This window comes from Lissotriton helveticus, chromosome 10 (genome assembly GCF_964261635.1).
Source record: "Lissotriton helveticus chromosome 10, aLisHel1.1, whole genome shotgun sequence".
In the NCBI taxonomy this organism is placed as follows: Eukaryota; Metazoa; Chordata; class Amphibia; order Caudata; family Salamandridae; genus Lissotriton; species Lissotriton helveticus.
In genome coordinates, this window is record NC_136071.1 from 258,136,804 (window position 1) to 258,157,350 (window position 20,547).

A 20,547-nucleotide genomic window follows, 5' to 3' on the forward strand; every position below is an offset into this window, starting at 1 on the left:
TGTTGACCTCCCATAATCTGCTTTCAGTACAAATCATGTACCAAAGGGTAAAGGTTACAAAGAAAGGTTTGTGGCAGAACCTTCCTATAAGTTTTTCATGTAAATGGTTTTGTCACACTTTAATTTTTCATTTGATTCAAAATATAGCAAGCGTTTCAACATGTCTTTCACATATCAAGGCAAAATGATGGGTAAGAAGCTAAGTTGTCTCTGTAGAATGCTCAACTTTTTTAGCAAGTACTGTGGCGATTGTTATTAAGGTAGAAATTGGACCTTCTTTGTGGCAGATGAATCCTATAAACAGATTCAAGGGAACTTCATACTTTACGATCACAACAGCATGTACTTGCCAGCGATATTCGGTCCTAGAGCAATGTATTAGGGACCCTTTAATCCACAATCATAGTGCCATAAACCCTTGAAAAGGCAGAGTGAACAGGAGTTCTGTGTCAAACAATCAGTGCTCTTCCCTGCTAATATTTAATTTTAAGCAACACAACAGCGGGTTACCTGGTTTAAGTGCGGGTTGCAGCCCAAGGCCTCCTGTTCCCAGAAAAGAATAAGCTGAATTATGTGTAGATCTTCCACAATTCTCTCACTCCACCCAGTGAGGTATGCACATTTGGAGGAAGATCCCTGCACTGCATGGCTTTATCACCATGAATTCCTTCCTGTTACCTCTCAACTTTGGAACATTCCAGACTATCATCTTCTACAAAATGTACCAGTTAGACCATATATTTACTCATCTGATTCATCATTCTTTTACCTACAGCACTTGGCCCACAAAATAGTGAGAAGCTCCATTAGGCTGTTAGCATGTATTGAAAATGATAAATACAATTTAAATAAATCAATAACTTAATCCTCTCATTTTGGAAGGCAAACACATTTTAATGTATCAATATCAAAACCAGCACATCAGTGTTCACCCTATTCTCCATAAAGGTCGGTTTTAGACTTCAAAGGGACTTTCTGTCAAATTTATCAGATTATTAGGGTCAAAAGGTTCACTGGAGTTCATAATACCAATATTTTGAACTTGCTCCATTCAAGTGAATTTTTTATTCTGTCATTTTAAGGGCCACTAGCTCATAAGGGATAGAAAATATGTTAAAATAAGATTATTTTGGGGTTTGAAATTAGAATGCTTTAATTCTGAAACTTTAAATAGTGATGCATTTCTAGGGGTGTTCTGGTCTCAGTCTGCGTGATAGTTGGTAGAAGATGTGGGTACGTGACATAATTTTGTTGATGTGAGTTCGGCTTGGAAAGAGAGTGTAAATGCTTCAATTGATGTGTGTACAAGAGATCCCTCACCCTGGTGTCTGGATAAATGTAAGTGAGAATGCCTTATCCAAGTTCAGAGTAATAATTTGGCCTCTTTCTTTTACTTTCTCAGGTCTGCTCATACTTTTTCTATTGGTTGGTTTACTGTCATTATTTTTTTTACAGTGCCCAAGTATGAAAGTTTTGGCATATTCATGTGGTTTATACAAATCACCAAAACATACAGCAAATCACTAATTAGAAATCGGTGACACAGTAAAAGGGAAGAATGCACAGAAACAGGAGAGGGGTGAACTGAAAAGTGTTAGAAAGATTTGCTATGGCGGTGAATCTTTAAGGAATTGCTGAACTTTTATTAGGTGCTAGAAGTGCTGAGTTTTCCTAGCAAGCAGTTGAGGTCCTGAGGCATGCTTATTAAAGGGCAAGCAGAAGCCAAAGCTCGGTACATTATGGGCTCGGGGTTCCAACACGACCTCGAGCTGAACCAGAGCCTGGCTTCAAGCCCAAGCCTGGCGCAAGCTTTTAGTGGCTCGCCCACCTCTACTCTGTATAGAGTGCTGTGTTTTAAAACCGGTACCAAGCAATGCTCTGTCTCAGTGCGACTGTTCATGATCCAGCCTGTATAATAGCTGCTATTTGTGTCTGAGGAGCAGTGGTGGTTTGCTTCCAAATGTTACTTTAGTCAAATACATTTGAAATCTGATTTGTCTAGAATGAGGGAAGCCTTGGCTTTTTTTGTTTGGTTAACATATTTTTATTTAGTAGCTATATCTGGTTTGCAAAGCTGTAGCAAAGCTAACAATTACTGAAGTTACACTGACAGCATCAGTTCAGTACTGATGTTGATGTGCTGATTTCAGCAATCCGAGTAGAGATTGAGAGCTTCTACCTTTAGTAGACTCTAGTGATACCCGGGCAAAAAGATCCTTTATGGAGCTCACCTTGCAACCCTCTCTGACAAACTTCTGCTTACACCTACACAACTAGACCCTAATGCATTCAATTCATGCAAATTGTTTTTTAATATGTGTATGTATACATGAGGCCAGTTTTAGATTTTGCGAACTTGAATCCTGGTTGAAAACGATGATAACAGGTAATAGTTATGGATGTATGCATAAGTTACATAATATGTAAAAAGGCTGAAAGTGATTTTCATATATTAGCATGATCTATTCTGTTGACTTTTTTCTTGACTATTTTTGTATGGTTATATACGACTTATTATGCTTTTGTTATCACTGTGGTTGTTTTTCCTTGTGGATCCTTTTTAGAGCACTGTTTTTCATTTATTTCCCCCTTTAACCCCTTCCATGCGGCCGCGATTCTGCGCCTGTGCGGCAGAATCGCGAGTGGGCGGGTTTATGACGGCCCCCAGCCGTCATCAGCACACGAGCCCGTAGTGAATGACAGCTGGGGGCCGTCATCATCATGGAAGGGGTTAACTTAATCTCACTGACAGCCCATTTGTTGTAGCTTCTGTTAGGGCAGTTTGTTGTGTATAATCAGAGTGAAATAAGGAGAGGCCTACTAGTGAACCCAGATGAAGTGATATCACATTGGGAACGGCCTTAGCAAAAATGGCAGGGCATAGTAACAAAAAGTACTTGTGGAGGAGTGTAATCCAAATAAACAAAATTATTAAAAAAAACACAGAGGCATCAAAAAACTTTCCATTTTAGCCCAACAATGGAGAAGAAACAAAAACCACAAAAAATATGAAAATGCATATTGAACGGATTTTTTTTAAATAGCAAATCGTGTATGCAATATATTAAATTTTAATGAGTATGTGAATTCTCATGGATAATTAACATTGTAATACTGCACCAGTGAAGAAGAATAACACATTCTTTGTTGTTTCCAGAGCCCTGTCTAAAGGCTGCCGCTGTGTGGAGCTCGACTGTTGGAATGGGCCTAATTCAGAACCGGTGATTTACCACGGGTACACGCTTACCTCCAAGATCCTCTTTAGCGATGTCATGCATGCTATCAAGAAGTATGCTTTCAAAGTAAGACAACCAACCACTCTTAGTACATCCTACTAATCTGTCAAAAAACTTTTCCCATAATTTGATTACTGTTCTCAATTAGAAGTGGGTCCCATTCACTCAGAGTCCTCTCCTAGTGCATACAGAACGCTGGTGATGCCGTTTCTGAAGATGGACCCGCCTCACGGAGATATATTTTTGGAAATGTTCTAAGTACAACAGAGCTGTTATCTTCACAGGCCTTTCAAACCTGCAGTATTTTTTTTCCAACAAAGCGACTGCAGCCATGGAGGCAAGACTTCTTCACAGGAAATAAAGGCCACCAGCCAGATTTGCCATTTCTAAATTCGGATGGGCCGCAACAGCTGAGGAATGAGGGACATGGTGGTCCCTCTGCCATTGACCCCTACTCTGAAGCTTGATCCCCACCGGTTGACCACATTTATGGGATAAACTGGGTCTAAGATTAGCCAGTTAGAGCTTCCTTCTTTCACAGGAAAGAAGCAGGGCTGTTGGAGGCCTTTTTAACTTTCTTTTCCTACCTCCTCCATCACACCCACTGAGTCCAGGAGTGACACAATCAGTACCAGGTAAACCAAAAGATAGGTCAATAATATCAGCTGCTACGCTTGGTCACTCCAAATTAATGTCCATAGTGAACAGGATGAGTCCATTTGAACATACTGCTTTCTGTCATACAGACGTGATGTAAACAATTTTATATCGGATTTAATCAGGACTGGAAAAAGCAGAAAGACACACATTTCGATGATGACTTGTTGGATATATTTTTTTAAAAAGCTGCATATGGTATAAGTTGAGTGGTTGCTGACAATTTCTTCAGCTTTGGGTCAAGTAGGAAAGTTTCCTTGTGATGTGGTAACTTAATAATATTAAAACCATTGTATATCATTAACTTCATTGCCCAATGGTCTAATTCCTGTAAGCACTAAATATTGTTAAATCAGTAATCAGTAATTTCTTACACTCAAACCTTTCAGTTTAAAACAATGAATAAAAAGTAATCCAAAATACTATATGAAAGGCAAAACATACATATTTTAATAATTCTTTGAAATATGTAGAAGATTCAAGTTTGCCCCCCGCCCACAAAAAAAGAAAAAAGAGTGCTTTGAGGTGTTTTAGAGAACAAACGAGAAAAAAATACTCAAAAGTTCCTAAATCTAAGGCATAATGTTAAGTCTGAACGTTGGATATTTTTGTTTAGGTGGTGGGAAACTGTCAATTAATGATTCGTACTGGTTTTGTACACAATTCTAAAAAGTGGTGAGTATGTGAGGGTGGATGAGTGTGTGAGTGGCTGGGGAGGGTGGGGAGGAAAAATGGAGTAGGTGACTATATGGGGCAGAAAGTGCATGTGGTGGCAGAAGACAAAGTTTATGATGGTTAAGAAAACTGTTTGATTGGCTGTAAGAGACGATGAGAATAAGAGAACTGGTGGATAAAAGGAGAAAGGCTACTGGAAAGAGCATGAAGTCAGTGGGTTGTTAAAATAAGACCAGCGTCATGTGCCATTGACCACAGATGTGTATCGCTTTCGTTGACAGGCGTCTCCTTACCCAGTTATAATTTCCCTGGAGAACCACTGCACCGTGGACCAACAGATGGTGATTGCCAATCACATGAAGACCATCTTGGGAGACCTTCTGCTTACCGTGCCACTCAACAGTAACCTAGATGATTTCCCATCACCCGAGGTACGTCGGCTGCTGATTTGGTCGGTAATCTGCTTGCATGGATGGATACACTTGTTATACAAGTGAAACAACATAGTTGCTGAGTTATGGCATACAAATGTGAACGGATGTAAGAGAATGATCATACCAGCTGCTAATGTCGTGGGCTAGCTTAAGGTCATCACCACTTGACTTACCTTCCTTCCCACCTGTTTCTTCTCAGTTTTACTGCTGCTTTCAGGCAATCTTTCTCCAATCACTGGTAAATCGAAGCCCTGTCCCTGGTTAACTTACAGCTTACTAGTGTTGGTGTTTTGTGTGTGCCCTAACTTTTCTCATGGGTGGATTTGGAGCAAGAAAGGTCTGTGTGTGAGCCGTGGTGTCTGCTTGGGGTAGATGAGTGGTGGGATGGTTGGTTGGATAAGTGGTGGGTTATCTAGGTATGATCCAGGCCTCTACCCTCTGAGGACTGATACATTATGCTGATAAAAGTGATTACACATAATGCGCTTAAAATATGTGGCAACCTACCGAGCTTGACGTAAAAAAGTTGTTCAAGAACCACAACATCCGTCCAAATATGTAATCTATACATGTTCATATTTAAAAAGAAAACTTGATTTCTGTGGAATATTCTCGCCGTTGAACAGTATTGGGGATAGATGGCTAGAAGTCTAGCCGTGGGAAGATCGGTTTCATTCTGGCTGACATTCAAGAGGAGATTATCATAGGGGAAACATGACTCACTCTCATCAGGGAAACATGATCTGTTCTTGGAAGTTGCCAGCCTGAAAGGATTAAGCTGAAGGTGCCACGCCTGCAGAGCAGAAAAAGCATGAAAAGCAGGTTATTGAGGCAGTTGTCAGAAACTGGAAATAACCCTACATTCAGAATGTACATATTTATTACATTTTCGCAATGTTTGTGTTTTTATGCTGAAAGTGCTACGCACCCATAGTAATTGCAGGTTATGCGCTTTACAAATGGTTATGAGTGCTAGAAATCACTAGGGCTTTGCTGTAGCTTGGGGGGGAAAAGCATACCTGCCAACTCACGTGGTGCCACAGTGTTTCACACAATATTCGCTCCTATTGCACAAACTGCCGATAATGAGCTTATACCAGATGGTGAAAGCAAAGTGAACTGGAAACCCATGTATAGAGTAGGTTTCCAGCTCATGTGTGGAGGCTCTTCTCACCTGACTGCCCAGTGCATCAGCACAGCCTCAGAAGCTCTTTAGGTCGAGCCTGGGCAACTCATATGCTGCTCTGGGAGTCATGCTGTATTTGAGTATGTACTTACAGCCCAGCCCACTCTCCGCCCATATTTGTCATTGGCTTGTGTCATTGTCCATCATAAATGCTGGCTCCTGATTCGTTATTAGGCTTGTTAGTCCCTCCTTAGTACTGCCTTGCCTTCATTTGTAACCCCCATGAGGACTGGCCCTTTTACTTTGGTTGTTACACGGTATGTCTTCTTTAGTCTGCAAGCACCAGCATGAGTTTCTCTTACTGCAGGAGAGTCACTCGTGCCCAGTTGTGACCATCGGCTTGTTTATATAACTCATAGCAAACTGGGAGCTCTTCAGGGGCCATGGGAGAGGGAAGGGGGCAACTCAGCCATACCTTCAAGCATTTGGAATGCAATAGGTCTCGCATTATTGAGAGTTAGTGGCATTGTATATGACAATGCCTTTTATTTATGTTTTAAAAACCAAAACATAAATAAAAGGCATTGTCATTTACAATGCCAATAGCTTAAACTCGCGTAAGTGCGAGACCTATTGCATTGCAGGTGCTTGTTTTTTTCAGGGCTTGGGGGATGAGAGGATGTTAATGCATTGCCTGGAGAAGAGCCCCACCCCCTAAACTCTCTCCTTGGTCCCACCCCTTCCAGTACCCCTAAATAGATGGTGTGGTAGTGAATGGCTGAAAGACCTGACCCCTCTGGAGGCTCCCTCCCCCACTACTAAGTACTTAAACCTTGCTCAGAGGATGAAAGATGAAAATGTTAGAAAGTTGGCAGGTTTGATAAAATATGTTAAAATATGTTATTGATTAAACCGAAGAGAAATGGTAGTTAGCTGATATGTGAATTTCATCACTTGGAGATCTATGTAGAACTACAGGCCAACGACGAAGCCAAGTGTTTTTGCAAACTTGCCCAGAGCGATAGTGACACAACATGAAGAGACACGTTATATACAGCTGAAACTCCGTTTTGCATGGTTTTAATTTTTTAAATGCCTAGCCATCCTCCTTTGTAACATTTCTTCCCAGTTTATTGCAAGGCATGTTTTGCTATCAAACATTTTAGAAAGTGTGGATACCTCTTCACTGAAAGACCGTGTTGTCTTAAGGCTTTTTGGGGCCCTGGGCAAGATGTATTTTGGAGCTCCTTATTCGTAACAACTTTGTATTCATTACTCCTTTTGTGCTATTTGTGGTCTTTATGATGCAAAACTTTCAGAAATGGTTTCAAACTCAGTTGAAATATGTCTTTCTGAAGACCCCAAAAATCCTTAAGATGACAAGGCAAAGAGAGACAGAGGTACTGGGTTGGCAGAGAGAAGAAGAGGCTCAGACATAGAAATAGAAAGAGGGAAGCTCAAGAGAGATGAAGTTTGCTTTCCCAAGGGCCCCCTGGAATGTGTGAGCCTCTGGGCATTTACCCACTTTGCCCATGCCTAAAACATCTCTGTTGATAGAGCCTCGAGCTTCGATAACTAACAAGCAATTCCATCACCCTCTCTAATTTACCACATTGTCTATTCTGAATCTATATTGACGTTTTAAACTCTGCTCTCTTACTAATTCTAGAGCCTATTCTGAGAAGTATGTGGTTCCACCTCACTGCTCGTAATCAATATGTTAGCCATTGGTAAAGCATAATAGCCAAACAATGACACCCAAGAACCACCGGGGTAAGCCTATTTCAGTTAATGTACTGAAGACTGTTCGACAATTTACCAAACTCTTTTGAATCTAAAATATTTTGGTATACCACAGTGTGCCAAAATTCCACCAACACTACCGGCAAAATAGCAAATATAACCCAAATGTGTGTTTGCCCTTACTGCTCCAACAGAGTGCTTCCATGAACCAATTCATTTTACTACCCTAGGGGCCAGATGTACGATCATTCACTTTAGCGAGTCGCAAATTGCGTCGAATTGCGACTCGCAATTTGCGACTCGCTAAAGTGAATGCACAACAGGGTCTCATACACTGTTTGCAATTCCCAATGGGGTCCCAAATTGCATACCTCATTAATATTCATGAGGCAAGCTCAATTTGCGACCCCATTGGGAATGGCTAGCACTTCCAAGAACGGTGGCCTGCTGGGGTCAGCAAACCCCCATGTTTGTGACAAAATTTTAAATAATGCAGTTTTTTTTTTTTTTTTAAATGCTCAAAGGAAAACGGGATGCAGTTAAAAAAGAAAACAAAACTTTTCAGTTTCATTTTCTAAGGGCAGGCATAGGTCCCTGGGACCACTGCCTGCTCTTAAAAAATATTTTCGCAAACACTGACAAAGGGGACGGGGTCCCCTGGGGACACCTTCCAGTTTGCAAGTGATTTACTTCCTATTCGAAGTAGGTGTTAAACTGCGAGTGTTTTGCGACCGCAAATGTGGTTGCAAAACAATGGCACATGCCATCTGGACTCACTATAAGGAAGGGACGCTCTTGGCACGCCCGTTACTAATTGCGAGTCGCAATTGCTATTTTGCAATTCAGTGACTCGCATAATAGAGTTTGTACATACCACCACCGTTTTTTGCAGTCATAAACGGGATGATATCCCTTTTGTGACCGCAAAAAATAGTCGTACCTCTGGCCCTAGGTGCGGTGTCGCATATTTGCTATAATGTAACATATAACATTTTTTTTTCATTCAGTTGGTTTCAATATTCTAAGTAACTTGAGGATAGTGCTTCTTAATTATTTATCTAGTATTTCCCAACCTTTCTCCAGTTCCGGTTATGTTATTGCTCTTGCTGTTTGCCTCTCCTATCCCATTTTGGCCCTCATTCTGAGTTTCACTGGAATTACTTCACCAGTAGGCGCTTGCCTGTCAATTTTCATCAGGTGGAAATTGTGCAGTCAATAATTTTGCAGGCAAACACTGCACGTTCTGAGTTTGCGCCTTTCTGAAAGTGGGGAAATAAGCAGTATTACCACAATGTCTCAGTTTTTGAGGTCTGTAAATGGAAATGAAGCAGAAACTGCACACCAGGTAAATACCACACCCAGTGGTATACATAGTAAACTGTATGGGCTCTGTTTTGGGATGTAGTTAATAAAAAAAATTGTCTAGCCATGTACTTCTCAATACAGTGAAGGCAGAAGCTTACAGCACCAGCGAAACAAGTGCAGGCGTGGTGGGCTTTTTGCATAAAGGAGCAATATATATTACCCAGTGGTGGTCGCCACTGGGTAGTTATAGTTCGAATCATGTTGCAATAGAAAAAGATGTATTTTTGATGCAAATAACTTTGGCGCCATTTGACGAATCTCCACAAAACTTTCCAAATAGGTGAATTTTATTTTTTACTAGTTTGCGCATGAAAAGTTTCAGGAGGATCCGTATAGTGGGGGCCAAGGAAAAAGGGGGAGGTCCCAGTACATGTTTCTCCCATTTATTTTTCCATGGGAACTTTAGACAAAGCTAAGGGCCATACTGCTTGAATGGATTTACTTCAAATATAGCAGAAAGCTAAATCCTGGTCCAGAAAGAGAGCTTTTTGCGATTTGTTGTAAATCCGTTCAGTAGTATTGAGCAATTGAGGCTCAAAAATATTGTATTTTTCACCCCGCAGAGGATCCCTGGAGCCGACAGATCTCCTGTTGAGATCTGATTGACTGCCACCACATCAACAATGATGGGGCGGCAGCCATCTTAGGACTTGGGACTTAGTCCAGAGTCCTAACATAAAAAAAAATATAAGGGAGAAGGATAGGTCACAGGGGGACAAAAAGGTTTCTTTTTTTTAATAATTTTGCTGCAAATTTACGAAGGATCCGCGAATCCATTGTAAAGTGGAAAAAATAAATTGTACCTTTCATAAATTCCCCCCACACCCCCAAAAGTGGCTCAGGGCCGGCTCATTCGCAAATGAGGGCGAGGGGAGGTTCATGACCCCCACCACCTGGGGCCGCATAAACAATTAAGGGACGCCCCCCCCCCGTGCCTCGGAAAGAGGTCCCGGGACCCCATCCCCTGGAGATGCAGTAAAAAATGAGGTGGTGCACCCCCCTCCCTCCTCCCATAGCCTAATCAGGTCTCGGAGACCCCATTCCACAGGGCCAAAATGTATAATGGAAGAGGAGGGGGCCCCTCTCCCTGAGCCTTTAAAGGCAACTGTGTTCCGGGGAACGCCCCATGGAAACCTATGTTTGATCCCACCTGGCGGGAGCATTTTTAAATTGCCCGTCAGACGGGAGCGAACATGCCTTCCCTGCCTGCAGCAGTGGGGACAGGGAAGGCATATCTGCCCCACTCATCAGCCAGTGGGGGAGAGTTGGCTGCCTTTGGGTGTGGTTAACCCGTGCACTGTGAGGTTGGCTGCCTGCGCAGGGGCCATGCCCTGTGGCCAACCTCTTGTTTGTCTGTGTGCTGAGTGGGGTTGGCTGCCTGTGGGGGAGTTGGAAGCAGGGCCTGGCCACATGCCAGTCCCTCCAGCCACCCTGGTCGATAACTCGCACCCCTGCCATGCACTGCAAATACCCCACATATTACATCATTCATTACATCTTCTATGAAATCATTGTTAATATCACTGCAACATTTGCTATGAAATTATTGATGAGAGGAGGTGCATGGAGGGGCGATTTATAGTCACCTTAGGACCCGAGCTATAGTTACCAGAGCAGGGGGGGAAGGGGAGGGTGGGAAGGGGGGGGGGGAGAGAGAAAGAGAGAGAGATTTATAAATCTTTATATTGAAGAGTGACACTGTGTGTAGATGACTGCATTAATGATGCTTCATATTGTTCTGAGCTATTATGTACTTGCTTTCAGGCCTCTAATGTCATACTAGGTTATAGAGTAATGTGTAAAACTGGAGTGGACAGCATAGGGGTGTCCTATCCCCCTGGGGCCAAAACATATTTATTATGGCCTAGAGGACCCCATCTCCCAGGGCCAAATACAGATAAACAGGGGAGGAGGGCAGGGCCCCTCCTCGAGTCTTAATAGGCCCTAAAGTCCACATCCATGAGGCCAAATAAATTAAAAAATGGGAGGTGGGCCACGCGGCCCTTTTCCTGAGCCTTATTAGGCCCCAGTGATCGTAACCCCGGGGCCAAACCAATAAAAAAAAAAAGGAGGGGGACCATGTGGCCCCCCTTCTCTGAACCCCGGGGACCCTTTCCCATGGGGCTGTATTTTGTTTAAAAAGAGAGGGAGACTGCACGCCTCCCACCCAGAGCCTTGTCAGATCCTGGGAAACCCATCCCGGGACAGGGCCTTTTTTTTTAAGGCGAGGGGTCACACAGCCCCCCTTCCTGAGTCTAGTTACACTGTGGGGATCCCACCCCCCATGACTATATTTATTTTAAAGGGGAGGAGCCTCGTGCCCCCCACCCCCTTCCCATGCCTCATTAGGCCCAGGGGACCCCATCCCTCAGGTCTGTATTTTTTTAAAGGGGAGGGGGGCGTCTTGGCCCCCTCCCCAAGCTTTATTAGGCTCCCGCTGGCCGGGACACAGCAAATGAGCTGACCCCGGGAGAAGGGTTCCCCATGGCCTTTGAAGGCTCCGCGAGGGTGTCATCGCAACCCCCTCACCCATTTAAAAAAAAAGTTTTTCTGGTGTTGCTGGCAGCCAATCAGAGCGCTCGCTCCTGCAGGAGTCAGTCTCCCTAGGGAAGAAAAGCTCCCTGGGCCAATGGGAATGCTCCATTTTTAAATTGGCGCTTCCGCGAGACTCCAGAGAGCCTCTCACGGACCCAATCGTCCAGATAAACACATATTTTTAAACTTTTATTCCACAAAAACCACTAAACTGGTTTACACCAAATCACAAACAGCACACTCTGTGGACCAAGATCTAGCTTCCTGCCAAATTTGGTGTAATTTCGTTCAGCAGTTTTTGTGGTAGTGCTTCTTAAAGAAGTCTATGGAAAATGCATGGGGATTTTGCATTTTGGGACCCCCTTTTTTACTCTGCCCCCGCTTGATGAATCACCCCGAAACTTTCCATGCAAAAACTAATAAAAAAGTAGCACCTTTTTGGAATGTTTTGTGGAGATTCGTCAAATGGGGTCAAAGTTATTACCAACACAAAAAAATGCATTTCCTGTGGAAACGCTGATCTAACTATAACCCCAGTGGCAACCGCCACTGGGTAATATAAATATATATATATATATATATATATATTCACTGGAAAAAAACACCAAAGTTTAAAGAGACGTTATAATTAGGTAAAAATGTCAGTTAAATTATACCGTTTTAAGGTAACAAAACCACTGAAATTCACCATTTATAGTTATCTCAAGTAACTATAACTCGTACCCTAAAGTTATAATAATTCCCGCCCCGCCTGTTATAGTTTAGTCACTTAAATCATGCACTGCTTAAGACCTGTGCCGTGCTAGGATTGTGAATGGACTAAGTGTCCAGAGTTTTCTAAAGTTTTGGGGTGTGGTACAACAGATGTGTTTCTCTATTGAGAAAATATTATTTTCAGGATTCAGCAGTGTGTCGCATATTAATAAATAAAAAGCAGGTGGGTGATGTGAGGGTTTGCCCATCGATACAAATACAATGAAAACTTTATATCATAGGGTGTTTTAGGGCTCAGGGGTGTATCATTTGTGTTTGGTAGATTAAAAATGGGATGCTAGGGAGTTGAACTGGCCAGGTGTGCAGGGTTTCTTAGGGGTTAGGGTTGTGTTTGAAATAGATGTGATAGGTTTCTAGGGTGTAGGCATATTTTTGCGTATTCGTTAAAAAGGCTTTTTAGGGTTCAGGGGTATGCCTCTTATTTCTACAAGGGGGGGTTGTGGTGGTTTACCCTCCCAATAAAAATGCAATAGCAGCTATATAAACATTTAGGTTATTTTTTAGGATTTAGGGGTAGAATTAAAAATTTGCAAACATTCGTGACAAGAATTTTCAATTCTATTAAGGACACGGAGGCGAGGATTATGCTTTCTCTATTTCTTTACTAACAAACAGCAGCCAATAGAAATATAGTAAAGAAAAAACAAACTACAACTCTCATGAGCCCTTAGGCAACCATAGAGAGTACATACTATATAAACCACCATAGAGGACAACACTTCCTCTTTCTTTGTCCAGGAATCATAAACAGTCAAAAGTCATTGAAGAAAGTACCGCTGACCATCCAGAAGGAAAAGTCCGAAGGTAACCACCAAAGGAGCCAACAGGAAACAGGCAACAATCCAAAAGCACAGAAGTCGCATCAGGAAATACAGCAAATCCAGCATCCAAGGGAGCGGAAACAGTGCAGGAGACCATGACGAAGGATCACTTCTGGTCCGAGCCTGAAAGAAAAACAAAGCCGTAATACACATCCCCAAAACCCTGGAAAGGGAGCATCACAGAGGGTGGGGAAAAAAGTCAATGCAAGAAACATTGCAGATCATAGCAAAGCAACAATGCAATATAAACAATGCAGTAGAATACAAATGGGCGGGATAATCCTCGCCTCCGTGTCCTTAATAGAATTGAAAATTCTTGTCACGAATGTTTGCAAATTTTTAATTCTATGGCAGGACAGGAGGCTTAGATTATGCTTGTTCAAAGCTTGTCCACCACAACAGAGGCAATATCCACAATAGGTTTGAAATAATACGTCTTAAACACAGTATCAGAAGACCAATCAGCCGTCTTCACAATGTCTTGCAAACTTACACCAACATGAAAAGCCTTAGAGGCCATGGCACCCCTTGCGGAATGAGCTCCAAAAATGGAGACATCAATTCCCGCCTCGGACATAAGCCAATGTATCCAACGAGCCAGAGTAGCTGGCGCCACAGGCTTAAAAGGCTTTTGCAAAGCAATCAACAACTGTCCAGACAAATCCTGACGAAAAGGAGCAGTACTCACCTCATAAGCTTTTATGCAGCGGACTACGCACAACTGTGGATGGTGAGGAAATGCTGGATAAGTGACAGTTGACAGATTAGCCTTTGTACGTTTGGAAACCGTAAAAGTTACGCCTTCGGGGGAAAAAGAACGACCCGCGAGATCTAATGCGCGTACATCCGAAACACGCTTACAGGACACCAAGCATAAAAGCATTGCCAATTTCGCAGACAATTGCTTACGAGACAGAGAAGCGTTGGGAGGCCAAGCTTCCAGAAAACGCAACACAATGGAGACATCCCAAAGCGCAACATACTTCGGACATGGCGGTTTAGCCATCCGAACTCCACGTAGCAATGCAGAGATGAGACGATGTTCCCCAATAGGCTTCCCGTCGACCAGATCATGGCCCGCAGAGAGAGCGGAACGAAAAGAATTGACAGTTCTGTAAGCAGAACCAGAAGAAGCGATGGAAGCAAGAAAATTAACAACTAGAGAGACATCTGCTGAAGCGGGATCCAGATCTCGTTCAGAACACCAATCACACCACCGACGCCAAGCTGACGCATAACGCTTGCGCGTGTTGGGGGCCCAAGCTTCATTGATAAATCTCTCAGCGTCTCCAGATAAGCCAGGGACTTTCCAACGTTCCCCGAGAGACGCCACGCCACTAGACGGAGCTGGCCCGACAGAATTAGAGGATGTGGATGGAGCAGAGGATCCAACAGCAGGTTCCACTTCGTTGGAAGCAGGAACGGAGTCGAGCAACTCATTTCCAGAAGATCCGGAAACCACGCTTGAGCCCTCCAAAGAGGAGTGATCAGAATGATCTCCGACAGAAACTGTTTCGTTCTGGCCAAGACTCGCGGGTTCATCGCGAACGGGGGAAAAGCATAGCAAAGCTGAGGAGGCCAAGTCTGGAGAAAGGCATCCGTGGCAAGAGCCTCCGGATCCGGACGCCAGCTGTAAAACTTGGGTAGTTGAGCATTGAGTCGAGAAGCGAAGAGATCGATCCAAGGTCGACCCCAAAGGCGAGACAGGAGGCGAAAGACCCGTGGGTGAAGGCGCCAGTCGCTGAAGTCCAGCAGATGGCGAGAGTTCCAGTCGGCCACCTGATTCTGGCGACCCGGGAGATACTCTGCAATAAGAGTGATCTTCCTCTGAAGGCAGAAATGCCAGAAATCCTTCGCAATCTCTGCTAACAATCTCGACCGTGTCCCCCCCAGTTTGTTCACATACCTCACCGCTGAGATGTTGTCCATGCGGAGCAAAATGCAACAGCTGGTGGCCTGTGGAGCAAGGCTGCGGATCGCAAAAGATCCCGCCAGAAGTTCCAGGCAATTGATGTGAAGGGCCAATTCGTCCTGAGACCAACGGCCCCCCGTCGCCAAGTCTCCGCAACGGGCTCCCCAGCCCCATAGACTCGCATCCGACTCCAGCACTAAGTCCGGAGTTGAGCCGAACAGGGCTTTCCCGTTCCAGGCTTCCATGTGATGGAGCCACCACAACATCTCCGACTTCGCGTCCTGTGACAGAGGAACAAGGTCGGAATAACGAAGACCCTTCTGCAAGTGACGGATCTTGAGACGCTGCAGGGCCCGATAATGTAAGGGACCCGGAAAGATTGCCTGAATGGAAGAGGCCAACAGTCCGACAATCCGAGCGATCGACCGCAATGATACGTTCGGTGCAGACAACAGTGACCTCAATTCCCTCGATAGACCTGACCTTCTGGGCAGGCAAGAGAAGTTGGCAAGAGATCGAGTCCACAAGGAAACCCAGAAACTCTATCGACTGAGTGGGTTGTAAATGAGATTTCTGAGGATGCACTAGAAATCTTAGAGATTGAAGTAGATCGATTGTCCATGATAAATGGGAACGAAGTTGCAGCGGGCACTGAGCCATCAAAAGAATGTCGTCCAGATACACGATAAGGCGCACCCCCCGTGCCCGCAGCGATTCCATGACTGGTCGTGAAGCACCATGGGGCGGACGAGAGGCCGAACGGGAGAACCGTGTACTCGAACCACTCCCCCGACCACTGGAACTGCAGAAAGCGGCGATGAGGCGGAAAAATGGGAATGGACAAGTAAGCGTCCTTCAAATCCAGGCGAACCATCCAGTCGCCTTTGCGAAGAAGATCCCGGAGAAGATGGATGCCCTCCATCTTGAAGTGGCGATAGACCACTCCGTTGTTGAATTCCTTGAGATTGAGCACAAGGCGAGATCCTCCCCCTTTCTTCTCCACTAGAAATACGTTGCTGACAAACCCTTGTGGATGTAAGGTCGTGCGCACAATGGCCCCTTTGAGAAGAAGAGAATCGATTTCCGCGGAAATCACCTCCCGATCTCGTTGGGAAAAAACAAGGGGAAAAGGGACGAGACCCTGAAGGGGCGGGTGATAAAACTCGATGTGGTACCCTTGAACTGTCTGCAAGATCCATGCATCGTTTGAGATCGTGCGCCAATTCTCTAGAAAAAATTGCACCCTGCCCCCCAGAACAACAGTGTCGTAAGGAATCAAGCTCACCTGCTGAGGAGAAATCCTGTCGACCTCCCTGGTTTCCACCGTAACCTCCTTTGTGGCCTTGACCACGACCTTTACGGGAGGGGTAGAAGGTCGCCTTAGAACCGGAATAGGAAGACTGTTGCTGATGACGCTGTCCACCTCCACCCTGGTGGGACTGCTGGCCACGCTGCTGACCAGAACCTCGGCCGAACGAACGTCCCCCTGAACGTCCGGCCCTGGCAAAAACCGGGCGGAACGCCCTGCGCAAAGAAGACTGCGCCTTGTCAAGGCCACTAAAGGTTGCAACAAACTGTGTCAACTCCTTCAAAAATGGCTGGCCAAACAAGAGACCCTGAGCCAAGGGGCCCGACTCAGACGTCGCCAGTTCAGACAACCGGGGATCCATTTTCAATAAGATGGAACGTCTACGTTCGGTGGACAGGGCACAGTTCGCGTTTCCCAGGAAACAGATAGCCCGTTGGGCCCATCCAATAAGTTCATCAGGGTCGATGCCAGATGCCGACCCCTGCGCCTGATAACCCAAATCCAGGATCTTCGTTAGGGGGCCAAGAAGATCAAGAAGCTTATCCTGACACAGGCGCCAAGAGCGATCAATCCCTTTCTTCGGATCCTTCGTGAACTTTTTGAGATATGTCAAAATCGTTGGATCTACCTCCGGGGTGTCAGCTAATTTATCCTCCAAGTCAGGACGAGGGCACTCGGACCGTAACCGAGAGCGCACCTCCTGATCAAAGGATTCACGGATATGAGCCTGTTTGTAATCCGCAACTTCTGGAGCAGGGGACCAAATCTTGGAATTTGGATGGATGATATCAGTTGGCTCAAAAGTCAGGACCGGTGGATGGGAAGAGGCGTCAACAAAATGTTCTTTGCGTGCCTTTTTAGCAGGGGGAACACCAGAAGGACCTGAAGAGGAAGAGGAGGAGGCGTCCTCCGTGTCTGGGGAAGGAGGACGGGGTCTTTTAGAGACAGTAGGGGCAGACAAGGACTTAGCCAATTTCATAAAGTCCGACTTATGGGGGTTTTTAGGCGATTTAGAGGAGTGCTTGGTCGAAGAAGATGGAATCCAGCCCTGTTGCTGGGCGTAATCTGACAAATGGCGCTTCAAAGGCCCTATTGCGTGGACCAGTGCAGTATTGACTGAGTGACGAACCCCCTGGTCAAGGGCATCGACCAGGTCGTACTCAAAGGACTCTTCTGGTTCCTCATCATAATAGTATGCCTCAGCGTCCTCATACTCAGCCATGGTGAGAGGAAAATGAAAAAAACCACTTAGGAATATATATATATAAAGTTATATATATATGGACACCAAGAAGCCCACAAAACAAACACCAAACAGGGCCAAGGCGGTAACCAAGCGACCCAGTCAGGGGGGGTGACAGCCCCAAGCAAGCCTCACAGGCAGAGCAACGAACTCGACCCAAGATAGCAAAAATCAAAGTGGAGGGACAGGCTTGCAAAGATAGCCACCCTAGGCAACGCCTCTATTAGTTATACAGCCCTAATCCCAGTCCCGAGGGAAAAAGGCGTCTGAGGGGCTCTCCGGCAGGCAGTGGGCTGAGGCACAAGAAGCAACGCCGCCTCCGAGCGTGTCCGGGCTCCGTGACACACACGGAACATAAACAAAGCCAACGCGCATGCGCGGAGGCGTGCCTGTCACTCCGGAAGAAGAGCGACGCGCGACACCAGTGCGCGAGCTCCTGAGCCCCGGTCCCGCTCCACAACAGAAGACACACGGGCACAAGGCGCCCGCAGTACAAGAGAGGCGTCACGCGCTCTCCAAACGGAAGGAAAACAAACGCACCAAACGGCGAGAAACGAGCGCCAGAGGCGAACCATACGGCAAGCGGCAGCAATGAAAGCGAGCAGCTGAAAAGCGGCACACAGCGCGTATGTAAACGCACAAGTAACAATACAATGAATGCAAGCAAGCAAATATGCAAAATGTAATAAGAAAGAGAAATGGACTTAACTGGCTGCGAAGCAGCAAAGAAAGAGGAAGTGTTGTCCTCTATGGTGGTTTATATAGTATGTACTCTCTATGGTTGCCTAAGGGCTCATGGGAGTTTGAGTTTGTTTTTTCTTTACTATATTTCTATTGGCTGCTGTTTGTTAGTAAAGAAATAGAGAAAGCATAATCTAAGCCTCCTGTCCTGCCATAGAATTGAGGGGTGTTTAGCTACACAAAAATATTTTTTTTTAAGAAAAAAAAAAGTTTGACAAAGTTAAGGACTAAGAAATAATTATTAAAAAATAATAGAACGAAATAATGATACCCTACGTGATGGTACGTAACATGTTAGTCCGGAAATAAGGAAGTTAGTAAGGAAATCTAAAAAAAACAATGAAACCCGAATTAATGGGATCTTGAGTTGTGAAAATGAGACCTTGTTTGCAGGTTCTGTCATAGTATTACATGGTATCTGAATTTTCATTGGTAGAAGTGACTCTGTGCGTAATGAAACGTTTTCTGATGATAGTTCGGGCAATTAGCTGATCGCACGTGTTCAAGCGCCAGGATACCCGTAGGTTCACTGTGCGCTCTATAAATGCTGCGTACAATTGCTTCATTTGGGCGAGACCATCTTGCTCTAAGACTCTCTTCCATGTAAACAAATACGGAACGATTTGTCGCTCCGAGGAAAAGGTTACATTCTTTCCTGCTAATGTTTTCACGGTTGCCAAGTTCACAAACCAGGCAGTAGGAAACGCAGTCCGGGGCGGAATCTTTTCAGTGAGGACTCCTCTTTTTCTAGGAAAACAACAGCTTCTGGGATTTGTTTTCCACTGTCCCGCTTAGGCTGCAGCGCCATCTGCTGTTAAAAACATGAAACTGTCTTTTCAGATGGGTGCAATGATCACAGTGGAGTTCTGTCTGCTGGAGATTGTTTAATGAAACTATGCATCTATTTCTGTTCCTAAAAATAAGAAGACCTGTTTTCATGGGGATAGTTTTGCAGTTCTATTGGACCATATACAATTCTCACAAACTCCTACATCAAACCCCATCCCAATTAATCACTGTGCAAGGTTCATTTTCCATCCCACTTTTGACAAATATGGATATCTCTTGGGGAGGGGAGAGTGGGGTTTTTGTCAATGCATGGTGAAGAAAGCATCACCGTGTTACCCATAAAGGCTGTACAAAACCGATATCTGCATACGACTGATTGCACCCTGCTCCGTCAGTACACGGACTACCCCCAACAAACCACACTTTAATAACAGCGATAAAATGGCAAAGCCCAGAATTTCATACTGTAACCTTCGAAACACATGTATGCAGATGGGACCAAGAATTTAAGTCGGGTCACTAAATAAAATTATTATCTGGGATGTTTTTACTTGAGCATGTCTTTTTATGTACCCCTTAGTTGGACACCACTTGACCATTAGAATTATAAGGTGCTGGGTCCATGCATCATATGCCTGCAGTCCTCTCATGTGATGTGCCCCAACCCCAGTTTCAAGGCACTCCAGCCGCCACGTGGCTCATTTTCTCAAAAAGACAAATTAAGGCAATACGGGCAACATACGGTCTAAAACAATGTTTCAGAATTGAACCTTCTTGTGTCTGCTAAAAATAAGCCACGGCAGGGACAAAACAGGATTCCGCATCCTCATACTGTGCCCAGCGAATTTCGATAAAATAAGCAACATTGTTAGGCTAAGTGAAACTGCTTCACCCGTCACCAAGGTAGATTATTTGTCCTATGAGGTATAGGGGCACGTGCATCAAGCTAAGGAATTGTAATTCCTTAATAGCAATTATTAAGGAATCGCAGTTAAGGAATCGCAATTCCTTATGCATGTAGGTTTTGCAGAAAAAAAGCGATTCCTAAACATTCCCTATTAGCGAATCGCAGATTACCATTCGCTATTGGGGAATTCTTTCCCATTCATTCCTATGAGCCTAGAGGCCCCTAGGAATGAATGGGAAAGCATTTGCAATTTGGGATTACCAAATCGATAATCGCAAAT

The 20,547-nt window shown here is 44.6% G+C and overlaps 1 protein-coding gene across 2 annotated transcripts in view; it reads left to right on the forward strand.

Annotated features, from left to right (window-relative positions):
• Positions 1-20,547, forward strand: part of PLCD1 (phospholipase C delta 1) — a 298,909-nt gene that overhangs the window by 236,235 nt on the left and 42,127 nt on the right. For both annotated transcript variants that reach the window (XM_078665274.1, XM_078665273.1), the window contains exons 7-8: positions 3,158-3,302; positions 4,850-4,999. In XM_078665274.1, the coding sequence (XP_078521400.1) occupies positions 3,158-3,302; positions 4,850-4,999 (295 nt within the window). The remainder of the gene's footprint in view (positions 1-3,157; positions 3,303-4,849; positions 5,000-20,547) is intronic.